The sequence below is a fragment of the Giraffa tippelskirchi genome, chromosome 12 (genome assembly GCF_054371585.1).
Source record: "Giraffa tippelskirchi isolate mGirTip1 chromosome 12, T2T-mGirTip1v1.2.pri, whole genome shotgun sequence".
Classification (NCBI taxonomy): domain Eukaryota; kingdom Metazoa; phylum Chordata; class Mammalia; order Artiodactyla; family Giraffidae; genus Giraffa; species Giraffa tippelskirchi.
Genome location: NC_137286.1, coordinates 149,299,556 through 149,326,118, shown reverse-complemented (window position 1 = coordinate 149,326,118; position 26,563 = coordinate 149,299,556). Strand labels below are relative to the sequence as shown.

The window sequence follows — 26,563 nt, the reverse complement described above, 5'->3', positions numbered from 1 at the left end:
GGCCAGGCCTTTGTGCAGCTCTCAGAGGCTCGGGAATTACCATCACAATCAGCGTTCACTCCCACTGGGGTCAGCCCCTCCCGCGGGCGTGGGCTGAGGCTCCAGCCCCACAGGTGGGCAGGCGGCCTGGAGCCCCCAAGGGCCTGGGCCTGGGCCTTGGTGTGTCCTGGGGCTGTGTCTCTGCCTGGTCACCGTGCCCTTGGCCCTTCAGGGAGTTGGGAACTTTGCCTTTTGAGGTCAATTTCTCTGTGGAAAGCCTCGCTCCCACAAAGAAGTCTGTGTTACAGAAAGTAATCCCAAGTGGCTCAGTGGATAAAGAACTCACCTGCAAGGCAGGAGACGCGGGTTCGATCCCTGGGTCGGGAAGATCCCTCCCCTCCAGCATTCTTGCCTGGAGAATCCCATGCACAGAGGAGCCTGGTGGGCTACTGTCCATGGGGTCGCAGAGGGTCGGATGGATGGAAGCGACTGACCACGCATGCAGTGACACCGGAGTGGGGAGGGCCGTCCCGCTGCCCATAGCCTAGGGTCCCCTGAGCGTCTCAGCGTCTGCCCCTGCCCTCTGGGTCCAGGGGTGAGGGGCAACTGGGACATGCAGGAGGCTGGGTGGGGACCTGGTCCTCTGGAGTGCCGAGGTGACCCTGGGTCAGGAAAGGGGGTTCCTCCCGTGTACCTGGGGCCTCAGAACCAACCTGCTGGGGGAGACACGGGCGCCCCGGTCGCCAGCAGCCACGCCCTCCGCGCCTGCCCTCCTGAGCTGTGCTCCTTGGGGCTAGCTTCTTGGCTGCTGGCTGGCCCTGCCCCTTGGCTTTCCTCCTGGAAGCAAAAGGCAGGACTGCCAGGTGACCCTCCAGTCTCCAAGGAATGCTGCCGGGCGGGCGGGGCCCTGAGCCTCCAGCCTGGGGTTTATTCAGGCAGCAACATGGCCCCAGGCCTGTGCTGGCTGCTGGGCAGTCCACCTGGTCCAGGCGGGCTCCCAGGGCCCCTGGAGCTCACCCCCAGTGTGGAGTCAGGCTGTGAACACTAATGAGACGGGGGAAGGAGGTGCTTAGCACCCGGCCCAGTGTGGGCAGGAGCCCCGGGACCCGCTGGGCCACAGTGGACCACGGTGAGTTTGCGCCGTGCAACCCTGGGTGGGGATGTGAGGAGGGGCGGCTGAGTTCCGTCCCCAACACCCCCCCGCTGCTCCCCCTCACACGCAGCACGACTGTTTCTGCCCTGCAGCAGGGCCCCAAAACAGAGCATCGTGTCTCCCCAAAAAGATATGTTGAGGTCCTGACCCCAGGTACTCTAGAATGTGACCTTTACAGACACAATTTATCTAAAATAAGGTCATCAGGGCGGGGCCTTCACCCAAGGTGACTGACGTCCTTGTGGAAAGCGGAAGCTGAGATACAGACAGGCAGAGTGGGCGCCACGTGGGGATGGAGGCAGAGATGGGTCTCCAGGAGCCCTGAGGCTGGGAGGCCTCCGAGCGGACCTCCCTGGAGGCCTGAGGGCGCCAGGCTGAGCTCTGCCTGTGGTGCCTGTTTCTGCTGCCCCAGGTCAGAGCGGGCAGACGGCACCCACATGCAGGTGGGAAGCGGTGCTGGGCTGCCTGGTGGTCCTTCCGCGCCGTCCTGTCCACGGGGAGCGCCCAACTCTTCCCGGTCCTGAGACAACGTGCAGGCGCCACGCTCATGGCTCTTTTCCAGGTTTTTGCAGGGACAGAATGGATGAAATAGGTGATGAAATAGTTAATCTCACTAGGGGATTGTAAGTTGGAAAATATGGGCGATCCCTGTACGCTAACGACCTCTTGATAAAGCAGCTTGCTCCACCACAAAACCCCCAGCAGAAGCATGAGGCCCGAAATAATAAAGCCATGGTGCATGAGCCCCACTTCCCGCCCGATGAGCTCACTAAGTTAATGGTCCCTGGGCCATGCTCTCTGCACGTCTGCAAAACAGTGATGTGTGGACCTAGCTTGACCACGGAGGGACAAGAAAACTCTCCCACCCAGGCTGGAGGAGGAGCTGATGGCAGCATGACATCTACTCGGGAAAGACAAGGTCCTCCCCACTCCGCCTTTGATTATAAAACTGTAGCCCGCTAAGTGCTCAGAGCCTGGCACTTCTCGCCTGCTCACTTGTAAGCCTCACGAACATCCTGTTCTAGTGAATCACGTATCGACCACGTTACTCTCACTGAATTCTCCTTGGCGCTGAGACCTAAAGGACTGTGGTGCCGGAGCTCTCCGGAGCCCCCCTGAGATGACACCGGGCGGTTTCAGTTCGCTACGTTCAGTGTCAGCAATCTGCGTTTTAGCCTTCTCTCATCCCTAGCAAACTGTTTAGGTTCGTGCAAAAGTAATCGCAGTTTTACGCTGTTAAAATTTGCTGTTTGATATTGGAATACATTTTTAATAAATGTCACTATGTGATACATCATTTTAATGTGTATTTCTCGGTTTATGTTTTTTGCTAACACTTTATTACTTGCTGTTTATTTTATATTTAGACTATGGAAATGATGTTAGACAAAAAGCAAATTCCAGTGATTTTCTTGAGTTCAAAATGGGTCGTAAAGCAGCAGAGACAACTCACATTCGGCCCAGGAGCTACTAAGGAATGTGCAGCGCAGTGGTGGGTCAAGGAGTCCCGCATAGGACGTGAGCCTCGACGCCAAGGGGCATAGTGGCCGGCCATCGGAAGTTGACAAGAACCAACTGAGTGACAGCCATCTTTGAAGCTGATCCTCTTACAACTACACAAGAAGTTGCCCAAGAACTGAACATCCACCATTCTGCGGCCATTCGGCATCTGAAGCAAACTGGAAACGTGAAAAAGCTCAAAGAGGGGGTGCCTCATGAGCTGACTGCAACTCAAAAAAATCACTGTTTTAATCACTTCTCTTCGTCTACACAACAACAACAAACTATTTCTCAATCGTATTGTGACGTGCAATTAAAAAGTGGACTTTATACAACAACTGGGACAACCAGCTCAATGGTTGGACTTAGAAGAAGCTCCAAAGCACTTCCCAAAGCCAAGCTTGCGCTGAAAAAAGCCATGGTCACTGCCTGGCAGGCTGCTGCTGGTCCGCTCCACTACAGCTTTCTGACTTCCGGCTGAACCGTGACCTCTGAGAAGTAAGCTCAGCAAATCGAGAGGATGCACCGAAAACTGCAACGCCTGCGGCCGGCACTGGTCAACAGAAAGGGTCAGCAGAGGTCACAGATGTAAGGGAGGGACAGAGGCCTTGCAGGGCGAGCTGTGGGCCTTAAGGGTTCCAGGTTCTAAGATCGGCTTAGGCCTGACACTGCCCACTAACTGTGAGGTTTGGTCTTCATATCTGATTAAAGACGATGGGTCTCTCGATTTTCACTGGGCCTCTGTCGGACTTTATTAGGGCTCATACATGTATCTGGATGATGAATTAGACATTTGCCATCTGACTAAATGCTCCTGAATTATTCCAACTGTACGTGATAAACATGTACAAAGGTGAGCATCTTCCCTGGGCAAGTTAATATGATCATGCAATTTTAGGGGTATCCTCTTAGTCCAAGAAAGGAACTGATAAATTGTGTATTTCTAAGATTTTTCCCTGAAAGAGGAAGCTTAATAATTGCAGGTGTTGATCACACTGGGACACAGCCCAGTATTCACACGCACACTGGTGGGAGCCAGCTGTTCACACCTGCACGGCCTCAGGCCGGGGCGCCCTCACTCACTGGAAAGGCAAGCATGGTTCCCCCAGCTGCCAGGGTCAGTGTGGTCACAGGTCCACGTCACTCGAGGCAGGTGTGGACACTGGACCCCAGGGGACAGCAGCCCCGGGACCCGACTCACCTGCGGCATCTACTTCCTGTAGCGACTGGCGTGCTGGCCGCTATGTGGTCTGTGACAGCCAAGGTCGCCCACTTGGGGTGAGTTACTTGCCTTTGCTTTGTGATTTGGGGGCCGGGAAAAAGCCCCGAATTTAGAACTGTGCCCGGTGAAGCCAGAGGCCTTCTGAGGGACCCATCAGCCTTGAGGGGGCCGCCCTGCCCCAGCCCAGCGAGGCCCTTTCTCAGGGTCCACCCTGGTCCCCCAACTGAGTCAGAATCTCAGGAATGAGACTTTGTGAGGATCTGTGGAGTGTTTGGGGGTCAGTTTTCAGAGACAGGAAGTACAGGGGTGGCAGTGGCCAGCAGAGAAGAGGGACAGGGCTGGGGGGGCAGAGCCGCTGGACCCGTGCTGGTGGCCTCTCAGGGCCTGCAGGAACCCACGGGGGCAGCACGGGACCCTCTTTCCTAACTGCCCCGGAGCCCTGGCGGGTGGGGGCTGGGATTTGGACTAGAGGAGGAGCGGAGGACACCCTGGGGGGCGGGTTCTGGCAGACAGTCGGGGAGCAGCTGGAGCGGGAAGGACAGGGCTAGGCCCTGAGTGGCCTGTTCCATGCCCTCCGCCCCGGTGGCGCAGCTGTGGGCCTGGGGCCACCCCATCCCACACGTTCCAGAGCGGATGCTCCCACGGCTTCATCCCAAACAGAAACACTCGCTGGGAGAGTGTTTGCCCGGCAGCTGGTCTTAGCAGAAACTTAATACCAACTTCTATGATCTTTTTAATTTATAAAGAAACTAAACCAGGACTTTTTCTTCTCTATTGCAAGCAAATTCAGGTCTCCTGCCTAGATAGTCTGCAGAAAAGTCCAATCGTAATTAATATTATGAAGATATACTTTATCTACAGAAATAAAAGTTAAAAACAGTAGCATACAAAATAAATTTTACAGAAATTTAAGATTTGGTTTAATTCACCATTTAATTTTTCAAAGCAGATTAATAAATTATCAATTAAACATTACTGTTCAGAGGTTGATTTATTATCTTAAACACACCTACTATATTCAATAATTTAAAAATAAATTCCAGGATTTATGACAATACCTATAGATATCATTCGTGTTAAATATATTTTCGAAGATTCTCTTTTATCACATTACATAATGAATGAACATTTTAAACAGCAATGCAGACGCACATAATTTTAAGTCAGAGACAATATATGTATATTAAAATTCTGTATATTTCAATAAGGTAAAAAATAAAGCTATATAAACTGATCTTTAGAGTTTTTCTGTAAAAGTAGAATCACACTTTAATAATACTCCGACACATCTTCATTAAAGCTTTGTTTATAGACATCAAAACGATTCTCACTCCCATTCACCTACCCTCCAACTTATTAAAAAAAAACAAAACAGAATGAATGCATTTGCCAGCTGACATTTTTCCTGTTTTTAAAGTTAGAAATGGGAAACTTCCAAAAGAAAGTGCATACCGAGCTGTTACACTGAGTTGTTAAATAAATACCATTAATTTTAAGATAAGCAGAAGTGGTTGCATTACGTTATTCATAATCAGTGCAAAACAGATGAACTTAGTGGTTTTAAAGAAAAAGGCTGGAAACTTCCCTTAGGTTGCCCTGAACTTTTGGTTGATGCCCATGAATTTAAGAATAGTTACACTGTGTGCGAGGCATTGCTGTAGTTCAAGCTGCAAAGTCTTACAAGGCGTACTAGGCGTCTGCGACCTGTCACTGCGGAAGCTCCGCCCCCAGCGAGCCTCTGGGGGTCATTTGGTCTATGTCCGCCCGTGGAGTCAAGGGCAGGGGAATGGGCTGACTGGGGTTCTAACAGGAGTGGCTGAGAGAGGGTCTCTTCTCCCAGCCGGGACGTGGCTGCAGCTGGGAGAGTCCGGCCCTGGTCCTGAGGGCGGGTCCCCTCCCATGGCGTTGCCGGAGCTACACTGCCGACAGAAAGCTCGCTCTGGGGGATGGCTTGCGGGTCAGGAACCAGACATCCGGACCAACGCGGGAGATGTTAATACGTGGTTATTGTGCAGCTGTGAGTAAGATTTTCAAAACTAAGGAAGATGCTTAAATTACTTGCTTCAAGGTCAGTTTAAGGCAAGTAAGCACTGCCCACCGCCAGATGGCAGTCGCATTGTCTTGTCTGAAATGCCAGTTCCCTGGTTCCGCGTCCCCCCCCTGGCTTCTGATCTCATGCCCCTGGTCCATCTCACATTATCAGGCACGGTCACTTAGTAACTTCCCGAACAATTTTAAGAACACGTATTGGGGCGTGTAATAGTAACTGTCCTAAGGAGACTTGAATGATCCGAGGTAAGTGATAACCGTCTGGATACAGGCAGAAAGAGGACAGCGAACCGTCAAGAAGCTTCTACTTTAAGGCTGAAGGATAGAAACTAAAAACTAAACAAAAAGCAGATGAAATTGCGATGAACGGTGAAGAAAGAGCGGAGCGAATGATCAGACTCTAAATAGGCCTTGTAACTGCTCACTACTGCCGGGAACACCGAAAACAACACAGGTGCAGAGAACAAAGTCAAATCTGAAAATTCACATTCATCAGATATTGAGACATTCAGCCAAAACGTGCATCAGAATTTAAATGTAAAGTGGCCAAAATGTCTTCAACTTAAAAAATCAAAGCTTTAAAAACATACTTTAAAAATTAGATATGGTACGTTAACAAACAAACGAATAAAAGATAAAAACAGCTATGAAAATACTTCAGTGCAAAGGCAATTTTAAGATCTCTAAAAAAATACATTACAAAGAATTTGTTAACGAAACATACAGAGAATCTGCCCCCCACAGGTATGACATTTATACCCATTTTAGGTTCTTAAAAACGGCTGTAAAAACGCACACACCGTTGTTTGCAGGGTCTAGTGTAGGCCACGCGCAGGCGCGGGCGGGAGTGACGGCGAGGGGGCGGCGCCCTCGGGCGGACGCCCCGCCTCCAGCCCGCGGCCCCGCCCCTCTTTGGTATGCGTGTCGCCTGCCTCCCGCGCCGCCTGTGCGCCCTGTTCTTGCGGTCAACTCGTCCCCTCGTTCAAGTAAATGCCTCACAGCTGAGCGCTACGCCAGCGCCAAACCCTCAGGCCAGCGACTCGGGAGCAGACCCAGGCGGGCTCGGCACCGTCCTCGGTCCACAGGGCATCCAGTGGGGGCAACGTTTAGCTTCCGGGGGACCCTCCCCTAAAACGCTGTCGGTTGTACCTTCTGAAGTTTGAACCTCAAACTGAAATGTTTTCCTTACGGACCATTAAGGCTACGTCAAACGGGTTATTTCTAGAAATGGAGAAGTATTTCTCCTCCTTTACCGGAGAGCGACAGGGTTTACCGCGCAGCTGCCTGCGGGCGGCGGTATTGCTAAGTCTCCCGGGCCTCCTCGGCGACCCCGGGCCCGGCACGGAGATGGGGGCCCAGCGCCCGAGAGGCCGCTCCCCGTGGGGGTCTGAGCACCACAGCAGGGGCCGGCCCCGGCACCCAGACCCCACCTGTCCCCGCAAACCCCGAAACACCCTTCCCACAACAGCAGACCGCGCCTGCGCCCTCGGAGCGGGCAGGGGCACCTCTCGGAACCTGTGCTTTACGGGCCGGGCCCCTCGCCATGCAGCCGAGGACGAGGAGGGGTGCTGGTCCCGGGGTGTCCGTGGGCCGCTCCGAAAGCAGAGGTGTCGGGCTCGGGAGGAGGGAGCAGGCCGGACCCCCGCCCGCGAGGCCCGCGAGGCCCGGCCGTGCCTGGAGCGGACCGAGACCCCCGAGCAGAGGCGCTCCCATCGCCACGGGGCCGGGAGGGTAGCGGGCTCGTGCGTGTCCTTTGCGGTCGTCGCTCGGGGACGCCTGTCCCGTCTTCCTCCTGCTCCGGCCGCAAGAGCAGCACACAGCACGCGGCCCTTCGCGGCTGGACCCTTGCGTGTGGCCTCCCCTGGGGCCGCGGGTGGTGGGAGCCTGAGCGGGAGGGGCCCAGCGTTCCCCGCCTTCCAGGGCGCTGCCCGCGGCTGGCGACTACAGAGAAGCCAGTGGGTAGCTCCCCAGAGGCGGTCCTGACGCGGAGCGCGCGGTCTGCAGAAACAGAAAGGGCAGAGTCAGTCCCGGGACCCCGCGTGGACCCCGTCCAACGCCCGTCGGAACCCAGCGCAGCCGCGGCCCTCGCTGCCCCGGCAGGGGCGCCCCCGAGCGTAGCCGGGCCAGACACGGGGGCGGCGTGTGGACCGTCCGTCCGCTCCTTGCGTCCACCGTCCCGCAGAAAGGTGTGTGAACACGAGGTCCCTCCCCGGGCCCCAGGCTGAGCGCGGCTCCTCCCACCGCGCATCTCGCTGGACCGCTCGGGCGGAGGCCCCCGCGGTCGGTGGCCCAGGTGGTTAGACTGGACGGGCAGGGAGGGGGAAGCCGGCCCGGACGGAGATGCCCGCTCTGGATGCTGAAGGCGCAGCTGGACGCCTGCCCCGGCCTGGCTCAGATCCCCTTGTTTATTCCGAAAGGGGGTCTTTCCTGGAGGACCTTGCAGGTGGAGCCACGCCCACCACCGCGGATGAGCGTGAGGCTGAGTTCCGGGCGCCAAAGGACGCTGCGGGCCTGCGCTCCGCACAGGTGTGTGTGTGTGCGCCGCAGGCAGCCCCAGGCGGCAGGCCTCTCAGGTGGCCCACTTACCGGGGACCCCACGTGCAGACAAGTCTTTCTCTGTCACCGTGAACCTAACAGAGACGGCACAGCACGGCAAAGCTCTGGAGGAAACGCGCGCGGTCCGCAAGAGCACGGCACACGGGCTGCCCGCGGGCGGCCGTTACCTATCCTCCGGCTACTCGCGCCTCGGCCGAGGCTCGGGGTCCGTCAGCAGCGGCCGGTCGGGGCTCGGCGCGGCGTCGGCCGGGGCTGGGTGGCTCGGGCTCCTCTGCAAGGCGAGGACAGACACTGAGCCCGCGCCGCGCGCCCGGCCGAGGGGGACGCGTGTGGGGGGCCCCGGGGCTGACGGCCCTGCCGCTCACCCCGACCGTCCGGAAAGGGCGCTGCTCCTGAGGGCACGCAGGCCCGAGCGAGGGGCTCTGCACCGGCCGCTCTCTGTCTGCCTGTCCCTGCGTCCCTGTCTGTCCGCCTGCCTGCCTGTCCCTCTGTATGTTCCTACCTGTCCGTCTGTTCCTGCCTGTCCCTGTGTCCCTGTTTGTTCTCCTGCCTGTCACTCTGCCTTCCTGTCCTTCTGCCTGCCCGTCCACCTGCCTGTCCTTCTGTCTGCACCTGCCTATCCCTGTGTCCCTGCCTCTCCGCCTGCCTTCCTGTCCCTCTGCCTGTACCTGCCTGACCATCTGCTCCTGCCAGTCACTGTGTCCTTGTCTACCCGCCTGCCTGTCTATCCCTCTGTCCCCCTGTGTGCCTGCCCGGCCCTGTCTCTTGGCCCCATCTCCAGTCAAACAAAAAAATCCTGGCCTGAAGCTAGAATCCGGAGGTTGGGGGGTGGCAGGGCCTCAGGCCAGCGGGGTCAGGTGTTTCTAGTCCGAACACTGAGTCTTTCTAGTCAAGTGGTGTGAATTTCTCAGTGCCTCGGAAGAAGGGAACTGCAGGAGCTGGAGAAGCACAAAGTTGGAGGTGCAGAGGCCCCCGGCTAGGCGCGAGGGGCAGGGGGCGAGAGGCGAAGCAGACCAGCGCTCGGGTGGTTGCTCTTTGCAGGAGTGGAAACACACACAGCTGTGTGTGCACACGGGTGTGGACAGAATAAATGCACATGTATATATAGATACCATACATGTGTACATACACACACGTTTACATGTGAGACCTGGTGGCCTCTGGTTTTCACTTTAATAGGACAGAAGAAAAGAAAAAGCCACCCATCTCAAATGCAGCATGTTCCATGGAAGCACTAGCCAAGGGTTTGTTCCTCCAAAGTTTTGCTGAAATTGGCTGGTTTTGCAGCAACAACGCATGGACCGTGTGTGTGCTGGGCACTGGCTGCAGGCGCCTGCGAGGGGCTGGCATGCCTTGTGGTCACAGCCGCAGCCACGGACACACAGAGCTCAGAGCCCTTCGCCAAGCAGCCGAGTCTAGCTTCTGCAAAGGCTCAGAAACAAACCAGCTCTCGATAAACCCTATCGATCGTCAGAGGATTTATTTTTAGCCCAGAGTTGGTATGATTTAACTGGTTTCACAAGCACCTCCTGTGACTTACTAAAATGTTTCTGATAATTTCATCCTAAATGTTTCCAAGTGCGTAAACAGTGAGATAGAATTATGTAGTTTATTCTAACAAATTCTGACGCACCAAGTTAGAAAAATTTTGATTGCCAATAATTACTTGAACTTAAAAGATGAACGATTATTAGAAGAAAAAAAGGCCTTTTCTTGTTGTTGTTTAAGGCATTTTCCTATTAAGCAAGCTGCCTGGTAAAGCAGTAACACCTTCAAGCACAGGCCTTCAATGTGTCCCCAGCGTGGGGACACATGAGCAGGGCATTGGGACACAGACCACCGAGAACAGATAAGCATGTCCTTAGAGCCTTGGCTCCAGGCGAGAAGCCTATCCTGGGCGGCGGCCACAGAAAACTGCTCCGTGCTCCTGAGAGAGAGCCACAGATGCTGTTTAAGGCACAGGTGGAGTCTTTTTCCAAAAACAATCATATATTTTTAAAATGGTAAGAGGGACTTCGGTGAGACAGCTGACCCCAAACACGCCTGTCCCAGCTTGTCCGCAGTCCAGGGGCCGGGCCTGAGGCTGCCTCTCCCGGGGCCCGTGGTCCTGCCAGTGCTGCGGGCTCCACACGAGGGAGAGGGAGGACCTGCCTCTGGGCCCCAGGGCGAGGCTGATGCTGACCCAGGAGCTGCCCCTGCCCGCGTGGGTACCAGGACCGACCTCACGGCTGCCGCCCAGCCAGAGGGGTGCTGAGGCTCTCCAGGGAGGGAGCAGGTGGCCATGTGGGTGGAGATGGCCCCGGCGCCCTGCGTCCCCGACGCCCGAGGCCCTGGAGGGCCTGTGTGCACGGCTCCCGAGCTTAACCGTCAGCCCTGCGAGGTCCTCCAATCAAGTCCCAAACATGCAGAAAGACAGAAAAGCGTCACCTTGTTCCGTTAGAAAGTCAGACTGCTGGAAGTCTGAGAAAGCATAAAGACGGTGGGCTGCTCGACAGAAAGGCACTGGTTCCTAGTCTGCCGGTCCCAGAGGTCAGAGGTCAGAGGTCAGGAGGCCATGCACATCGTTAAACAAGATTTGGGCAAAGACGCCAGAAGATGAAAGGAACCAGGAAGGGAAGAGACAAGAAAAGTCAGTGAGTCGGAGGCCGCACCCGGAGTCCCTGCGGCCACGGGAGACCCGGGCACAGCGGCCCCTGCGGCCCGGCCTAGTGGAAACCTCCCGGGCGCTCCCCCAGGCCCCGCTTGGGATGGCCTGAGATCACGGAGCAGCTCTCGTGAAGCTGCCAGTCGGGGGCGGCTCTAAGCCCTCTGTGTCCCCCGGCTGGGGCACCGCGGGCAGCATCTGAGATCAGCCCCGGGGGTCTGAGAGCTTGCCCCATGACCGGTCACCTCCGGGGGCGGCCAATGCGGAGACAGAGGCTCCAGCCCACAGCCGGGCGCAGCGCTTGACGTCTAAGAGCAGGGGGCCCTGCGTTCCGATCGGGGTGGGGGGTGCCGCCCTCGCCTGTGGTCACCTGCCCTCCTGTCAGTCACACCTGCACGCCCTGCCCCCTTCACCTGCACAGGCGCCTGTTGCTGCAGGAAGGCCTGCTGCGGCCTCTGCCTCTCAGAGCATCCCCCCCCCCCCCCGGGCGCAGCGTCAGGGCAGGATGGGGGAGGGGTCATAGGTTTGAAGGGTCATGGGGGGAGGGGTGTGGGGTCATGGGAGTGAGGGGGTGTGGGGTCACAGGGGAGACGGGGTGCAGGGATGAGAGGCTGTGGGGTCACAGGGGTGAGGGGGTGCAGGGGTGAGGGGTCACGGGTGACAGGGTGCAGGGTCACAGGGGTAAAGAGGTGGGGGATGTCCGCTCCCCGAGAGCTCTCTAAAAGCTCCAGGTCACATTTCTCTTTGGACGCCAGTCTGGGTATCCTTAGCATCTCACCCATCTCCTGAATCCAGAGTTCAGCTTGTTGGCATCCCCTTGGGAGCAGAGAAAACACCAACCCTCCCTACCCATGACCAGACTTTCCCAAAGTGAACGCTAACGTTTGAACCGTATTTCCATCCCTAAAAATAGAGCAATTTTACCTTTGAAGTAAGGATTAATCAAAAAAACTTGTTTAGATTCACACAAAATAATTTGCCTTTTGTATTGGCTTGATCTTTTTTCTCTTAATCTTTTCCTTATCTCAGGGACTAGCTGACCAAGTCTAGGCACTGGACAGTTAGTTCAGGTGTAAAATCACGTGTCACCGTGGAATTCGTTAGTAACACTGGACTAAACACCTTTCCTGCTCCCTCCCCGGCCCCCCCAGGTGCCCTGGCCGCGCCCCCCGCCCCGAGGGTACCTGCACTCGCTCCGTGGCGCTGGGCCACAGCTGCCTGCACAGCACCTTCTTGAGGACGTCGGGCAGCAGGCTGACGGTGACGAGCAGGACGATGGCCAGCCAGGCGGGGCCGCTGGACAACATCTGTATGAACACGTAGTACATCCTTTGATAATTGAGGAAGGGCCTGCAGTGTCCAGGGAAAGAAAACCACAGCACGATGGCCGATGAGGAGCCGGCAGAGACCCCCGAGTCCCGCACGGAGGGCTGCCTGCCCTGGCGGGGTTCACGTCCATCTCTGACGGCCATGGTCCACCTGCTGTGCTCGCCACCGGGCCATCAGGGGGACCTCTCCCCACAGCGCGGCGTGACTTTGCCCTGAATGCTGTGTATCGTGCGTGAGCAAAGGACGGGGGGGTCTATGAGGTCATTCCAAGGGGGAAACAAGCCCCAGAAGTTCAGCTTCAGAACAGCAGGAAGACTTTTAAACATGAAACAGGGGGTTTTGCTCAATACCTATTAATAAAGATAGTGGTCTTGTCAGCAGAACAGCTAAACACAAGCTTATGCCAAAATAATTTTTAAACATTTCTGTAAAAACACAGAGAATGAAATGACTTCCCTTCCAGGTGGGCCAGGAGTGCCTTTGGAGATGGGCAGTGAAGTGAAAGTAATAGCCCTGTCTGACTGTGTGACCCCGAGGACTGTAACCCGCCAGGCTCCTCTGTCCATGGGATTCTCCAGGCAAGAATGCTTGAGGGGGCTGCCATTCCCTTCTCCAGGGGACCTTCCCTACCCAGGAATCAAACCTGGGTCTCCTGCACGGCAGGAAGATTCTTTAACACCTGAGCCACCCGGGAAGCCTTAGAAACAGGCAGTGACTGCACTAAAGTTGAGTCTCACGGCTTCATGCTCCAAAGTGTCCAGGCCCAGCAGCTGGCCGAGGGGTTTCTGGGGGGCCTTTCTCTTACACGGCCGCTTGGAAAGCTCACTAGAGCCACAGGGATCTCTGGCCAGGAGTGGGGCGGCCGGAAATCCACCAAGAGCTGGTCTGGTTTTCCCAGTTTCCCAGACATGTAATGCACAGACTGGCCACTGGGGGTCAGGAGTGGAGCGGGCCGCCGGGTGGACCCTCCACGCAGCAGCCTCCACACGGGGACCGGACGGACCAGGGGCCTCTCCCTGGGGCCGGGGGCCGCCTGCCCTTCCCCTCCAGCCCTGCGCAGTAGCGGGGAGGCCAGGTGGACAGGACACCGCTTCCGGCCTCACGTCTGGGCGAGCCTGGGGCCAGGCTCACCGCACCCAGCCACAGCCCTGCTCAGGATGTGCTGCGCCTCACGGGAGGGGGGCGTCACAGGAGCCCCTGCACGTGACAGGTGGGAACAAGTGCCCGGGGGCCAGGCGGACATGCCTGCCTGTGACACGACCCGGGGGAAGGGCTGAGGAGCACAGCGGGCCATCGGGTTCTGAGGGATGAATAGGAGCTCACCAGGCCGGCCACTTAGACGGGACACCCTGGGCAGAAGGGACGGTGCGGGCGGAGGCGCGCCTGTGACAAACGCAGCCGCCGCCTGCCCTTGTCAGGACTGACCACTGTGTCAGTCTCTGTCCACCCCTAGGTGCACTTTCAACACGGCAACCACAGCGACCTTCCGAAAAGTGCAACTGGACTCTGCGGCGCCTGTTTAAAATCTTCCACAGCGTCAGGCTGGGGTCAAAGCCCTAATGGTCTCTGGGGGAACCTTTCTTCCGGGCCTGCCTCAGGGCACTTGAGTACTGGGCTCCCTTCCTTAGGAATGACTCTGCCTCAGCCCAGGGCCACGGCCCAGAGCACTCACCGGATGAGGTCGGAGTTTTTCTCCCAAGTTTCTGTTTAAATAACAGCTTTTCTGGGGAAGCTGTCCCCGGGGTCCCTCCCTGGAGGGTTTGGTCTGTTCATCCCCCGTTACACTTGTGATGCAGCCTGTCTCCCCCACTGAGAACCTGGGGGAGGGAGCGGAGACCACCCCGCCTCGTCCCCGTGGGCCCCCGGGCCCTGGCGTGAAGCCCCTCCTGCACACAGTGGGCACACAGCCGGCACCCGCACACGGGAACCAGCTTGTAAGGAGCGTGAGTTTTCAGGCCTCGGTGAAAGGCACTGCAGGACTAGTGATATGATGGTGACTGAAAAATCATCAAATCCGTACCAGATAATTCCTCCCCAGAGGAGGGAAAAGACGACGTAGAACAGCAGCGACCCCCAGATAACAAAGTGGTTTATCCAGGTCCAGTAGTGGGTGTCCAGCGCCAGCTGCAGAGAGACAAGGCGGTTAGCAGTGGGGCCCCCCGGGCGTGTCGGCCTGAGCCCGGGGGAAGGAAGCCGGCGGGTAACAGGAAGCAGAGACAAACCCCTAACTTCAGCCAGAGCGTCTACAGGGGCCTGTGGGGGAGAAACACACCTCCGATTCCAGAGAAGGGCTCCCCAGGCTCACCCTGCCCGAATGTGCCCAGATCCCGGGGTGGGGGGCGCCCCCGCAGGAGACGCTCCTGCCCGGCACACGGCTCTGGGACTTCCTGTCTCCTCTCTGACCCAGGCTGGTAGGATTGGGTCATGACGACACTCCACGGAGAGTCTGACTTGACTTTAAAAACGAGCTCAGGCTCCCACAACCCTTGCGTTTGTTCCAGTTAAAGTGTCCTTTGACTACCCTGGGGGCGGGCTGCCTGCCACGTGAAAGCTCTAACTCCAGTCCTTTCACGCAGAAAGGGCCATGGCATTTCCCTCCTTCCCTGCAATTCTGAGCTCGCCCCTCGGGGCCGAGGCCACGTTAGCAGCGGGGCGAGGACCCCGGCAGGCCGAGGGTCAACAGTCAGGGTCAGGGTCCCGGCGCACTGGGCAGCCGACCGTGCCTGGAGGAAGCATGTGCGTTCAGGTAAGGTACCTTCAGGGTGACTGTGAACACCATCACCGTGAACACCAGGGTCCCGAACGTCCAGTTTCCAAACACCTGCGGAGAGGAAGTCCAGTCATGTCTTATTAGCAGTCTTTCACACTGGACACAAGCGTCCGAGCTCCCCACCCACCGCCAACTCGTCCAACCCCAGAGACACGGGGACCTCCTGGTGTCACCGCGATGGGGGTGGGCCACACCCAGGCCCCCGGCTCCCGGCTCCCGGCTCCGGCAGCGTCCGTGGGCGCCCAGTCCTTCCTGCAGGCCGCCCGAGTCTCCCCCTTGGCACCCCACGAGCCGGACGGGACACCCTGGGCGCTGGAGTCTCGGCGTGCACAGCGCCCACTCTGCTCCTCTGGCCAGTGTTTTGTGCAGATGAGCCCTTCACCCCATCTCCCCACCCGACTCGCTCTGCGTGGCCGAAGAGAGCCTTAGTGGAGTGCGTCTGTCCTCCTTCCAACTCAAAACCCTGAGGACTCGGACAACAAACCACGGGTGGCATCTTCCTGGGGGTGGCGTCACAAGGGGGGCCCCGTGGGACTCACAGAAAGGGAGCGGGGGAGACAGGACGGAGCACAAAGGCCCAGGGTGGGCCCTGGACAGGCAGCGCGGCCCCCGACCGACGCGGGCTCGCCAGCGGGAAGCTCGCACGTCAGTCCAGGAGACAACACTTTTCTCGCCCAGAGACGCAGACAGAAGCAGAAGGAAACACTGGACACCTAAGGGTCTTTACCCCGGGACAGACCAGGCTCTCGGACATGCTGCTTCACGAGAGCTGGCCGGCCCAGCTCTGGTCTGTCAGATCTGTGAGCTGTGCCTCTCAGGAAAAGCGCCTGTTCTCCTCTAAGGAGACACAAAGCTGCACGTCACAAAGCGCGGAAAGCTGGAACCATGGTTGGTTCTCAGCCTAAGAAACATCCCTACAGGCAGCTCACTTCAGGTGAGCGTGTGGGCTGCGGTTTGTGATACGTTTAGTGAGACAGACTCTGCTTACAGAATATTCTAGAAGAAAAGCCAAAGCATTAGGACTTTTGTAGGAAATGGACCTAAGGCCCCTCATCACTTGATTCTTCACTTCATCGTCGTGATCAAAACTGCGCTCAGTGGCTCTCGCCAGAGGGGCGTCTGTCCCAGGCTGGGGGACACCTGCCATGTCTGGGGACAGTGGTGGACGGGGGACACTGGCCTCCAGCAGGCGGGGGCCAGGGGTCCGGGCGGCCCCCCATGGTGACGTGCCTAGGCCGGGAAACCCCCAAAGCAGCGCTCTGTCTTCAAGGCTTCACGCTGGGGGCAGGAAGCAAGGTCTGCAGCGGTCTGCGCTGGGCACGCCAAGCAGGTGCGGGAGGACGGGGCGCCCGTGTCCTCTCCCTGGAAGCTGCCGTTTTCAGCCAGAAGCAGAGAGGGGCAGTGCAGTGAGGCAGAAGCTCTGAGACCCAGGGCCGGTCCTCTGCCTCCTTACACCCCAGGCCCCGTGTCTGCCACCCCTGCTGGGCAGGAACCCCAAGATCCCTTAAAACATCAGAGAACAGCGAGCATGCACCTGGGGACAACGAGGGGGGCTGGCCGTCCCAGCTCATGAGGACGCGGTCACGTAACGCTCCAGGAGCCCCTCCAGGCTTCCTCGTCTGTGGGAGAGCTCGGGCCAAGATACTGAAACCGTCTGCCCTCATTTCTACACTCTTTAGCAGGGGCTTCACTGGGGCCCAACCCCCTCTCTCAAAGGGTCGTGCAGAGGAGGGGACTTTTCCCAAGTGAGGTCAGTTCCCCAGCCCCCACTGAAGCCCTACGTCTGGTCTGATTTCCTGAAGTAACACTGTGTCCCCGTGGGGAGCGTCACACGGAGTGACGCTGTATCATCCACGGGGTGTCCCTGCATCCCCACGGGGAGCATCACACGAGTGATACTGTATCATCCACGGGGTGTCCCCGCGTCCCCACGGGGAGCGTCACACGAGTGATACTGTATCATCCACGGGGTGTCCCCGCGTCCCCGTGGGGAGCGTCACACGGGGTGACGCTGTATCATCCACGGGGTGTCCCCGCATCCCCACGGGGAGCGTCACACGAGTGATACTGTATCATCCACGGGGTGTCCCCGCGTCCCCGTGGGGAGCGTCACACGGGGTGACGCTGTATCATCCACGAGGTGTCCCCGCGTCCCCGTGGGGAGCGTCACACGGGTGATACTGTATCATCCACGGGGTGTCCCCGCGTCCCCGTGGGGAGCGTCACACGGGGTGATGCTGTATCATCCACGGGGTGTCCCCGCATCCCTGTGGGGAGCGTCACACGGGTGATACTGTATCATCCACGGGGTGTCCCCACGTCCCCGTGGGGAGCATCACACGGGGTGACGCTGTATCATCCACGGGGTGTCCCCGCGTCCCTGTGGGGAGCGTCACACGGGGTGTCCCCGCGTCCCCGTGGGGAGCATCACACTGGGGGCACCTGGAACATCGGGGCCGCGAAGCAGGACGAGGAGGGGCAGCTCTGGCCGCCGCCCCACAACCAGGTCCCGCTTTAATCCCTCCTCTTCACACTCCCCCTTTTCCTCTGAGAATGAGTGCTCTGCAGGAAATTTTCCTGTTCATAGAAGCTCTAAGACCCAGACTGACTCAGTTTTTACATATAAGACGATTCCACGACAACATGTCCTGTGTTTCCTCAAGGTCGCAGTCACAGGACCGTCTATCACGCTCGCTCCACGTGCCGACTTGGACCCTTGCGGAGCCTCGGGCGCCCCTGTGCTCAGCCCGCCAGACAGGGCCCCTAGGCCAGCTCTCGGAACTTCCTGGCTTCTATTACTACGCACCTTAAACTTTCAAGCATCCACCCGGGAATATCCCGCTGTTCAACTACAGTAGAATCACTGTCTTCTATTCTCATCTGCGAAATAGCACGGCTCTTGTCTGTGAGGAAAACGCTCCAAGCTTGAATTTCTCTGTTTCAAAGGTCGTCACCGATTCTATCGTCCTTTCGATAGATCCACGAACATTCCTATGAGTCGACAGAGGTCTCAGCAGTCGCCGCCTGACCGTCCCACCAGCAAGACGCGGCCTCCTTGGAAGGGCAGCTGCAAGGCTGCTGTCACCGAGCACCTGCTGCCCGAGACGAAGGGTGCCACCAGCCCCCCGAAGCTGCCCTGGACTCACGGCTCTGTCTGCAGCTTAATTTGAATGACACAGAACCAGCTGATAACACGTTCTCAGTTCTGTGAGCGATCCAACCCTCCCACCTGCCAGACACACAGGAATCATCTAAGAATCAGCAGTCTGGAACACGAAGCCACGTCTGGGTTCACAGTTCAACCACGGACGCCGTGGGCTCTCAGCCCCGGGCCTCTGCATGCTGGGCTCCTGTCCTCCTGGGGACAAAGGTCCGCCCTGGGCCCCGTGGGCCTCGCGCCATTTGGCACTGGTCTCGCTCTCATGCCTCTGAGTCTTTAGGTTGCTTCACGGTCCCCTGAGCACCAGGGGCCTGAGGCCCAGCTGTGGACAAACGCCCGCGTCCAGCACCTTGCTTTGTAGGACTGTCCTCCCGGCTGCTTGCCGACATCACTGGGCATCTCAGGAGTATCTCCCATGACAGGCGGTGCATGGCTCCTGCGGGTTCTGTCCCCCAGGGCCTCAGGGCTCAAGGTCCCCATCAACTGGGGGCCTCTCTACCTCCATCTCCCTTCCTGTCATCGTTCCAGGTTCTAACTAACTCTTCTGTCCAAGATCAGCTGAGCAAAGGCACTCAGCTGCAGGGTCGGGGGGAAGGTGCTTGAGAATCTCAGGAAAGATCCTCTGGATGCTGGGATCCAGGTCCTGGAGTGTGGCTCAGGGCACCCTCTGGAGTGAGGGCCAGAGGAACAGGAACTGGCAGAAGCACTCGGCTCACAGGAAGGACCTCAAAACCACCCAGGCCGGTACCTCTGACCACAGAGCAGCCGGAGGACACGCGGCCCCCGCCCAGGTGCACCCGCGGCTGCCCGGCGACCCGCGTCCGTGTCCAGGGTGTGTGTCCTGCCCCCACACACACCCGCGTCTGTGGGCTCGCGGGGCAGGGCTGGCCGCATTACCTCCTGACGTGAGAGCCGGGCTCTGGGGCAGCCTCGTGGACTGAACGCGCACCCCAGCTTGCTCTAACTCCCGCCATCACCCTGAGTCGGCCTAAGCATCCGTCTCCCGCCATCGTCCTGAGTCTGCCTCAGCGTCCGTTTCCTGCCATCGCCCTGCGTCTGCCTAAGCGTCGGTCTCCTCGGCTTTAACACCAGGAAACCATCCAGCAGGAGTGGCGACTGCAAGGGGCGAGGGTGACACCTGGAACCGGGGGCCTCGGTGCTCGGGACACGGAGTCTGAGCTCTGCCAGATGCACATGGGTGCTCGCTCAGCGCTGGCCCCAGGGAGAGCTCCGCGAAGAGGCGAAGAACTGGGAGGCAGCGCGAGTCAGCCCCACCACGGCTGGCGGCATCCAGGAGCCACTCAGCTAAAACTAGGAGAGCAAAGGCTCGAAAAATGGGAAGATTTCAGAAAAGTGCAGTAAGGCTCTGAAAAACCCTCAATTTAGTAAACGCTGGTCTAAGTTACAATGAGAGACAACAGCCCTTTTCAGCCACAAGAAAAAAGAAACACAGAAATCGACAGGCAAGCAAGTTGCCCAGGACACACAGCCAGACTCAGAACTTCAGGCCAAACACACGGAGGGAGAGACGGGCAGAGAGGCGCCGGTCCAGTAGGACGAGCAGGACCCCTACCCCTGCTCGCGGAGGGAGAGACGGGCAGAGGGGCGCCGGTCCAGCAGGACGAGCAGGACCCCCACTCAAAGCCCCCTTCTGTTTCGTCGACCCCAGGACACCGGACTGGAAGCAGGACGCCCGGGGCCGCGGCCTCCCGACTCTCCAGGCGGCGAGGGGTCGGCCACGGTTGGAGCAGCCCCCGCCGCACCTGCCTGTGTGTCCTCCTACTTATTTAGGGCAAGGGAAGACCACACAGATCCCGTCCAACACTGCTGACACGAAACCAGGGAGAACTGCCAGCAGAAGTGACCCAGGTGGACACACACGGTCTCTGGGGCGACCTTGCTCCTACAGACGTGGGGGGACTGGCTAACAGAGCACACAGAGGGACTCACGTTGGAAAATATTTTCGAGAAATATTTTATTTGGGATGCACTCCAAAAACATAGAGGACACACCCACAGATTTCTTACCATGTGTGTGTTGGTGGTCATTATCTGAGAGTGGGAAGGAAGCCGTGGCAGAAAAAAAAAGCGAGATACAAATAAAACAACCCCGAGAGATTATGCAAAAACCCAGAGAGCTGAGCGTCTATCAGAAACTACACCGTGAACTACATATCCCTAAGGAAACAGAACTTAAGCTAAGGGCGTGAACAAACACTAAAGTGGGTTAAATACCAAATTATTTCCCAAATTAAATAAGCCACGTCTGGATGACTGAGTTGGACCCCTAGATAAATAACTGACGGTGAAATACAAGTTAAAAAGGCTGGACCCCGCCCGCCCCGAGAAGGGTGTCCCTACAGTCGGCAGAGCCCCGCCAGCAAGTCCGCTCCATCCGCAGTGGACACCCAGACTCCGACCCCGCGGGCCGTCCCGAGCTTCGCCCCAGACCCCGCAGCCCCGTCACCGCGGCCCAGCCCCACACGAACCTGCCCGTTGCTGCTCACAGTCGTGTTTTCAAACATGAAGTAAGCACCGAAGAAAAACACCAGCGCGTCGAACAAGCCTAAGAGCGTCCAGTAGATGAACACGCGCCAGCGGAGGAGTGCGTTCTTGGCGATGTCCCTGAGGGAGGAAAAGGTGGGGCCGGGTGAGGCGCCCACGCAGACGTGCCCACCTGGCGCCTCGCCGCCCGGGGGCCCCTGACCCACTGAGAGCCCCGAGGCGGCAGAGCCAGGGGCCGGGGGGCGGCAGGAGGACGAGGCCCGCCTGACACCCGCTCAGCCAAGCTCCAGAGTGGGGCCTGGGCCAGCCCGGCCATGCATATGGGCTTCCTGGTCCCCGCCCGTCCGTCTCGCTCTCGGCCAGACCCCGTCTCCACGTGCCCGCTGACTGGCACACACTGTGAGCACACAGGCCTCCCGGTCCCCGCCCGTCTGTGCACTCTTGGCCAGACACCGTCTCCACGTGCCCGCTGACTGGCACACGCTGTGAGCACACAGGCCTCCCGGTCCCCGCCCGTCCGTGCACTCTCGGCCAGACCCCGCCTCCACGTGCCCGCTGACTGGCACACGCTGTGAGCACACGGGCCTCCCGGTCCCCGCCCGTCCGTGCACTCTCGGCCAGACCCCGCCTCCACTTGCGCTGACCACCCGCGCTGTGAGCCGTGGAGCCGAGGGGGTGCAGGCGGGCCTGAGGTCTGCACACGCACCCAGGCCACACGTCACACTCTGCGGCTGCTGGATACATCGCCTGTCACTTCTCTCGGGAGCGCACTTGGCCCCGGGAGAGCCTTGCAGCTTGCAGCCGTCCTAACTGAAACCACCATTGTCTCATCACTGAGCGCGGAGCGACCGGGCAGTGTGACGGGAAGGTCCCACCTGACGCTGGAGTGCCCAGCAGACCCTCGCCTGAGCTCCCTGGTAGCAGAGGCAAACTGCTTTCCAGACATAGCACTTTACTACACAGGGACCTTCCTGGACAATCCCTGTTTGAATGTTTTATTCCTCAAAGTGGACTGGGAGACCGCTACGGGCAGAAAGAGGGCAGGGTCCACACTCCTGCTTCTGGAAGTAAGGACACAGGGCGCGAGGCACCCTGGCACCCACTGGAGATGAAGTGCGATGGGACTCCCTGCACCTGTCAGCTCAGCTCGGGAGGAGGAGCGGCAGGACTCCCTCCGGGAGTGCGTCTGAAACGGGGGGTGTTCTCCTGTTGCCTAGATTTCCTCCTGTATCGTCAGATGCTCAGGACGCTCCAGGCTTGCTGTTCGGTCGCCTGCAGGGATAACCTAGGACAGCAACCCTCCCAGAGCTCGTTTAATGGCTGATTGCTCTGGTGAAGGCCACGGGGCTGGCAAGGCGTCCTGACTGTGTGGGCGGAGGACCACACACGTGAAAAGCTTGCAGAGTTAAGTGCACGCACACGTGAGCACACACGTGCACGGGAACAAGGAGCAGTGCGAGCGGAGGGTGCGGGGTGTTGGGACCCAAGCTGCGATCCCGTCCTGTGCTGCTGCAGGCGGTCAGTCAGACGTCCCCACGGGGACGCTGGATAAAGCCTCCAGGGAGTCTCTCCACGGTTTCTTACAACCACATGCTGAGTCGCTCAGTTGCGTCCAACTCTGTGCGACCCCATGGACTGTAGCCCGCCAGGCTCCTCTGTCCGTGGGATTCTCCAGGCCCGAATACTGAGCGGATTGCCATGCCCTCCTCCAGGGGATCTTCCCGACCCAGGGATCCACCCAGTGTCTCCTGCTTTGCAGGTGGATTCTTTACCACTGAGCCACCTGGGAAGCCCCTTACAACCACATATGCGTCTAAAATGTTCTGCAAATAACACGCCTAATTTAAAAGGCCACAATAATGGCAGCACATTGACTCAGCCAGAGATTCTGGGGTGCAGTTCTAAAATGGCAGAAGAATCTTTTCCTTGTTATAAGAAATACTTCTCAGCAGAAAAGAGCACCCTGAGATCAGCTCTGTTAACGTTTTTTCTCCCTGAATGGCATCTACTTGACTCTGCCAGGATCCACCAGGGCCAAGGATGTAGACACTGTCATCCCAAGTTCTTTCACAAGGATCATAGGGAAACACAAACTGGCTTAATATGTACATTTCAAATGTAGCATGAATCCTCTCTGTCTAAATCTGGAGAATATTCACTGAAGCCACACTGCTTCCTGTGTGAACTGAGGAACCTTCTGGGGAAGAGCGTGTGTTGGCTAACTCTGGATGGTCTGGGGTTTTGTTTTTTTTGTTTCTGGCCTTTAAGTACTTCAGCCAGGCGTGATGTGCAGGCCCGCAGCCCAGCTGCCCAGTCCTTCTCGGCGTCTACGGCGCGGAGCACGGGGTACCTGTAGAGGGCTGGGTCCCTCTTGAGTGTGTCCATGGCGATGTGCTGCTCCATCAGGCTGTAGAGCAGGATGGGGAGGGAGGTGAAGCTGATGTTGTAGAGGGTCAGGTAGGCGGTGTCGTACAGGGTCTGCGGGCCGAGAAGAACGTGAGAACAGCGCCCGGCATCTCCACGAGGTTTTTGGAGAATTTGTTTAAATATGCACATGTATTTTTCCTCTGGAGAGGCCTACAAACTCGAGAATTCTCAGATGCACACAGAGCCACTCTTCCATAGAGACTGAGGGGCCAGGACACTTTTCAAAGCATTATGATGTCGGCTGGTCAGGATAAACATCACGGCTGACCCCCCCGCCCCCAGTCCTGCCACTGCAAACTTGCAGCAACAAAAAGCTGCATGAAAGTCTGCAATTCGATCGCCATCTTCAAGCTTCAGTTTTCTCCGGTCTGGCTGCTTCAGGTAAAAGCAGGTCAGCGGTGGAATGGGGGTCACCTAGCCTGCACGCCCCACTGTCCACCCTCCGCCCACCACAGCCACACTGGGGGAGAGGGGGTGAGGCTCAGGGGAGCTAGACCTCCAGCCTGACGACTCACCTGCTGTGAAAACCCACAGAAGAACTGGTATAAAAACTGAGGGAAAATGAAGCAGACATTCTGAAAGACAAGCCACACGCCTGTTAGTTCAAGGGTGCAGTGTAAGGGGCGTCACCGGGTTCCTAAGAGGCTGGCCCATGACACACTCCACCCGGGCAAAGCGCCCCTCATCCTACAAGATGGGCGACTCTAAAGCTCCTCTCTCACTTCAGGGGCCCCCATGGTGCACCCGGGACCAGGCTGGTCTCCGCGAGATCAGAGCAAAGGGGAACTCCTAATAGAGCACGAGGAGGCACCCTGGGTGTCAGTGTAGACAGTGAAGAATCAAATTGCAGAATGAAGGAGGAACCAGTTCAAGGAATGGTGAAAGAATGGCCCTTCCTCAACCGTATCACAGCTCGGCTCTCGGTGGTTCTATGTTCAGTTCTGAGAGAAGAAGGCTGGGCGCCTCCTCCTGGGAATCCTACCATGGACCCCTTCCTTCTACTCGGGGACAAGTCACCCCTGTAGCCTCGGGGCATCACGGCCAGCCAGCCTTCCATCCAAACCATTACATGCCCCGAGACGGTGAGAGGAGCAGAGAGAGTCTTCCTACCTTATAAAAGAAGTATTGCACAAGCTCGGATATTCGAATATAGTAAAAATGCCCGTGAACAAGCAGCATCTTCTTTAAATGCTTAAACTTGGGTATTGCGTAGTCACTGTTCCTTGCAGCCTGACGACCCTCCTTCCCAATGACGCCTGCAAGAAGGGAGTGAACACACTGCATCAGCCCTCCTCTGCCCCTCACGGGTGGACCCGGGGGCGGGCAAGGCGGGGTTAGACCGAGCCGTCACTGTGGGCCTCCGGCCCCGAATGCTCTGCGTCACAGGCGTGCCCTAAACGTGCGTCTGAATTCTACGCTGCTGCCTTGTCTGTGTCCCTCCTGGTCCAGCTGAGGCACAAACCCCGGTGACCACGAGAGGCAGCGGAGCAGAGCCCAGGGGCTTACCGATGCCCACGTGGGCCTCCAGGATCATGCTGACGTCATTTGCGCCGTCACCGATCGCCAAGGTGATAGGGTGCTCTTTCGAAAACTTGATTAACTTAACAATCTGGAAAAGAAGTGAATGCAGACTTTGTCATCTCTGTTTTGTTTTCGCAAAGGTCATCCGCTAACTAGGCAGAAATGACAAAGATGTCAAAGTTACTCTAGGAAAATGAAACAGTTAAGTGCTTAAAGTGAATTATTTATTATATTCAGTACATTGTATCCATACAGCATAAAGCCTTCTTCACGTCAAAAGCGATACACACTTAAGCAAAAGCAGCTAAGAAATGAACACAGGGAGATGAGCGGAGCAGGCTGAAGGGGAAGCTGAGGACAGAGACAGGAAACTCACGGAGCCATTTTCAGGGGCTGCCCCACTCACTTAAATGTGGGGGAGAGAGATTCAAACATGGGTGGGGGCAGTGTGTGAACGCTGCGCTCGGTTAGAAGATGGTGCTATTCCAAGTTGCCTCGTATCAAGCATCTATTTTTTAAATAAGCTGTTCTTTCAATTTTCAAATTCGTCATGTGTGCAAAACCAAATCTGATAGCTCCATGTAATGAATAATTTCCAAATTTTTAGTCTGTTTCTTTACAGTCTTTTTTTTTCATATTTATGCATATAAGTATAATGTTCCATGATGTAAGACAGAAAAGATGAGGGAAAAACTATGGATTGTCTTGATTCAAGACTGAAACAGTAATTGGTATAAAAGTTTGAGAAGTCACTTAAGAAGCCAAAAGGTAACATGTGAAGACAAAACAGCACTCTTTGTTCCATTCCGGACATCACTACACAAGGTTGATGCGGCTCGTGGGCACACCTGGGTCTTCTGCAGCCCCGGCCCCCAGCACACCTGGGCCTTCTGCAGCTCCGCCCCCAGCACACCTGGGCCTTCTGAAGCCCCGCCCCCAGCACACCTGGGCCCTCTGAAGCCCCGCCCCCAGCACACCTGGGCCCTCTGAAGCCCCGCCCCCAGCACACCTGGGCCTTCTGCAGCCCCGCCCCCCAGCACACCTGGGCCTTCTGCAGCCCCGCCCCCAGCACACCTGGGCCTTCTGCAGCCCCGCCCCCCAGCACACCTGGGCCTTCTGCAGCCCCGGCCCCCAGCACACCTGGGCCTTCTGCAGCCCCGCCCCCCAGCACACCTGGGCCTTCTGCAGCCCCGCCCCCCAGCACACCTGGGCCTTCTGCAGTCCCGGCCCCCAGCACACCTGGGCCTTCTGCAGCCCCGCCCCCAGCACACCTGGGCCTTCTGCAGTGGGGCCATGCGGCAGCAGAGCACGGCACTGCAGTTCCGGCAGATGTCCAGGAACAACTCTCGGTAGTTGCTGGAGCTCCCGTCCTCCCGAGGCTTCATGATCAAGGACAGCGCGGCTCCATCGATGATTAAACCGTAGTCCTGCATGTCGGCCGAGAGTCTGTCAGGTCACAGAAACCAGAGACATCTCTCAGTAACCAAGTCCAGAGATTCGAGGAGACTAGCTACTCTGGGGGACACCTATGGATGCTACAAATTCAGGAACAAGGATTAAGAAACGGGGTTTTCCTGTTTTGTCAATAATAAGACAGTCTAGACTCATGGCTGCAAGACCTTTGACTACATTTTAAAATTATGTGTGAACTTAGTGTTCTCATTTCACTGGGGCAAAGCAAACAACAGTTACAACGGTGGATTCCTGGGCGGGTTGTGGTACAGCAGCAGGAGAGCATCTCTCCTGCC

At 57.6% G+C, this 26,563-nt stretch overlaps 1 protein-coding gene and 1 long non-coding RNA gene across 4 annotated transcripts in view; one reads left to right on the top strand and one right to left on the bottom strand.

The window, feature by feature from the left end:
• Positions 1–4,768: 4,768 nt before the first annotated feature.
• ATP11A (ATPase phospholipid transporting 11A) overlaps positions 4,769–26,563 on the bottom strand; it is a 110,395-nt gene continuing 88,600 nt past the window's right edge. For 2 of the 3 annotated variants that reach the window (XM_081551506.1, XM_081551505.1), the window contains 10 exons: positions 26,087–26,261; positions 24,801–24,903; positions 24,405–24,550; positions 23,810–23,869; positions 23,218–23,345; positions 20,852–20,987; positions 15,188–15,253; positions 14,453–14,556; positions 12,288–12,453; positions 4,769–7,901 (listed from right to left, as the gene is read on the bottom strand). In XM_081551506.1, the coding sequence (XP_081407632.1) occupies positions 7,845–7,901; positions 12,288–12,453; positions 14,453–14,556; positions 15,188–15,253; positions 20,852–20,987; positions 23,218–23,345; positions 23,810–23,869; positions 24,405–24,550; positions 24,801–24,903; positions 26,087–26,261 (1,141 nt within the window). In that variant the 3' untranslated portion in view covers positions 4,769–7,844. Of the gene's footprint in view, positions 7,902–8,626; positions 8,731–12,287; positions 12,454–14,452; positions 14,557–15,187; positions 15,254–20,851; positions 20,988–23,217; positions 23,346–23,809; positions 23,870–24,404; positions 24,551–24,800; positions 24,904–26,086; positions 26,262–26,563 lie in introns of all 3 variants that reach the window. The other variant, XM_081551504.1, reaches the window with a different exon arrangement.
• Positions 7,976–12,823, top strand: LOC145530343 (uncharacterized). Its single transcript, XR_014071678.1, has 2 exons — positions 7,976–8,089; positions 12,255–12,823. It is a non-coding gene; the product is annotated as an uncharacterized LOC145530343 (long non-coding RNA).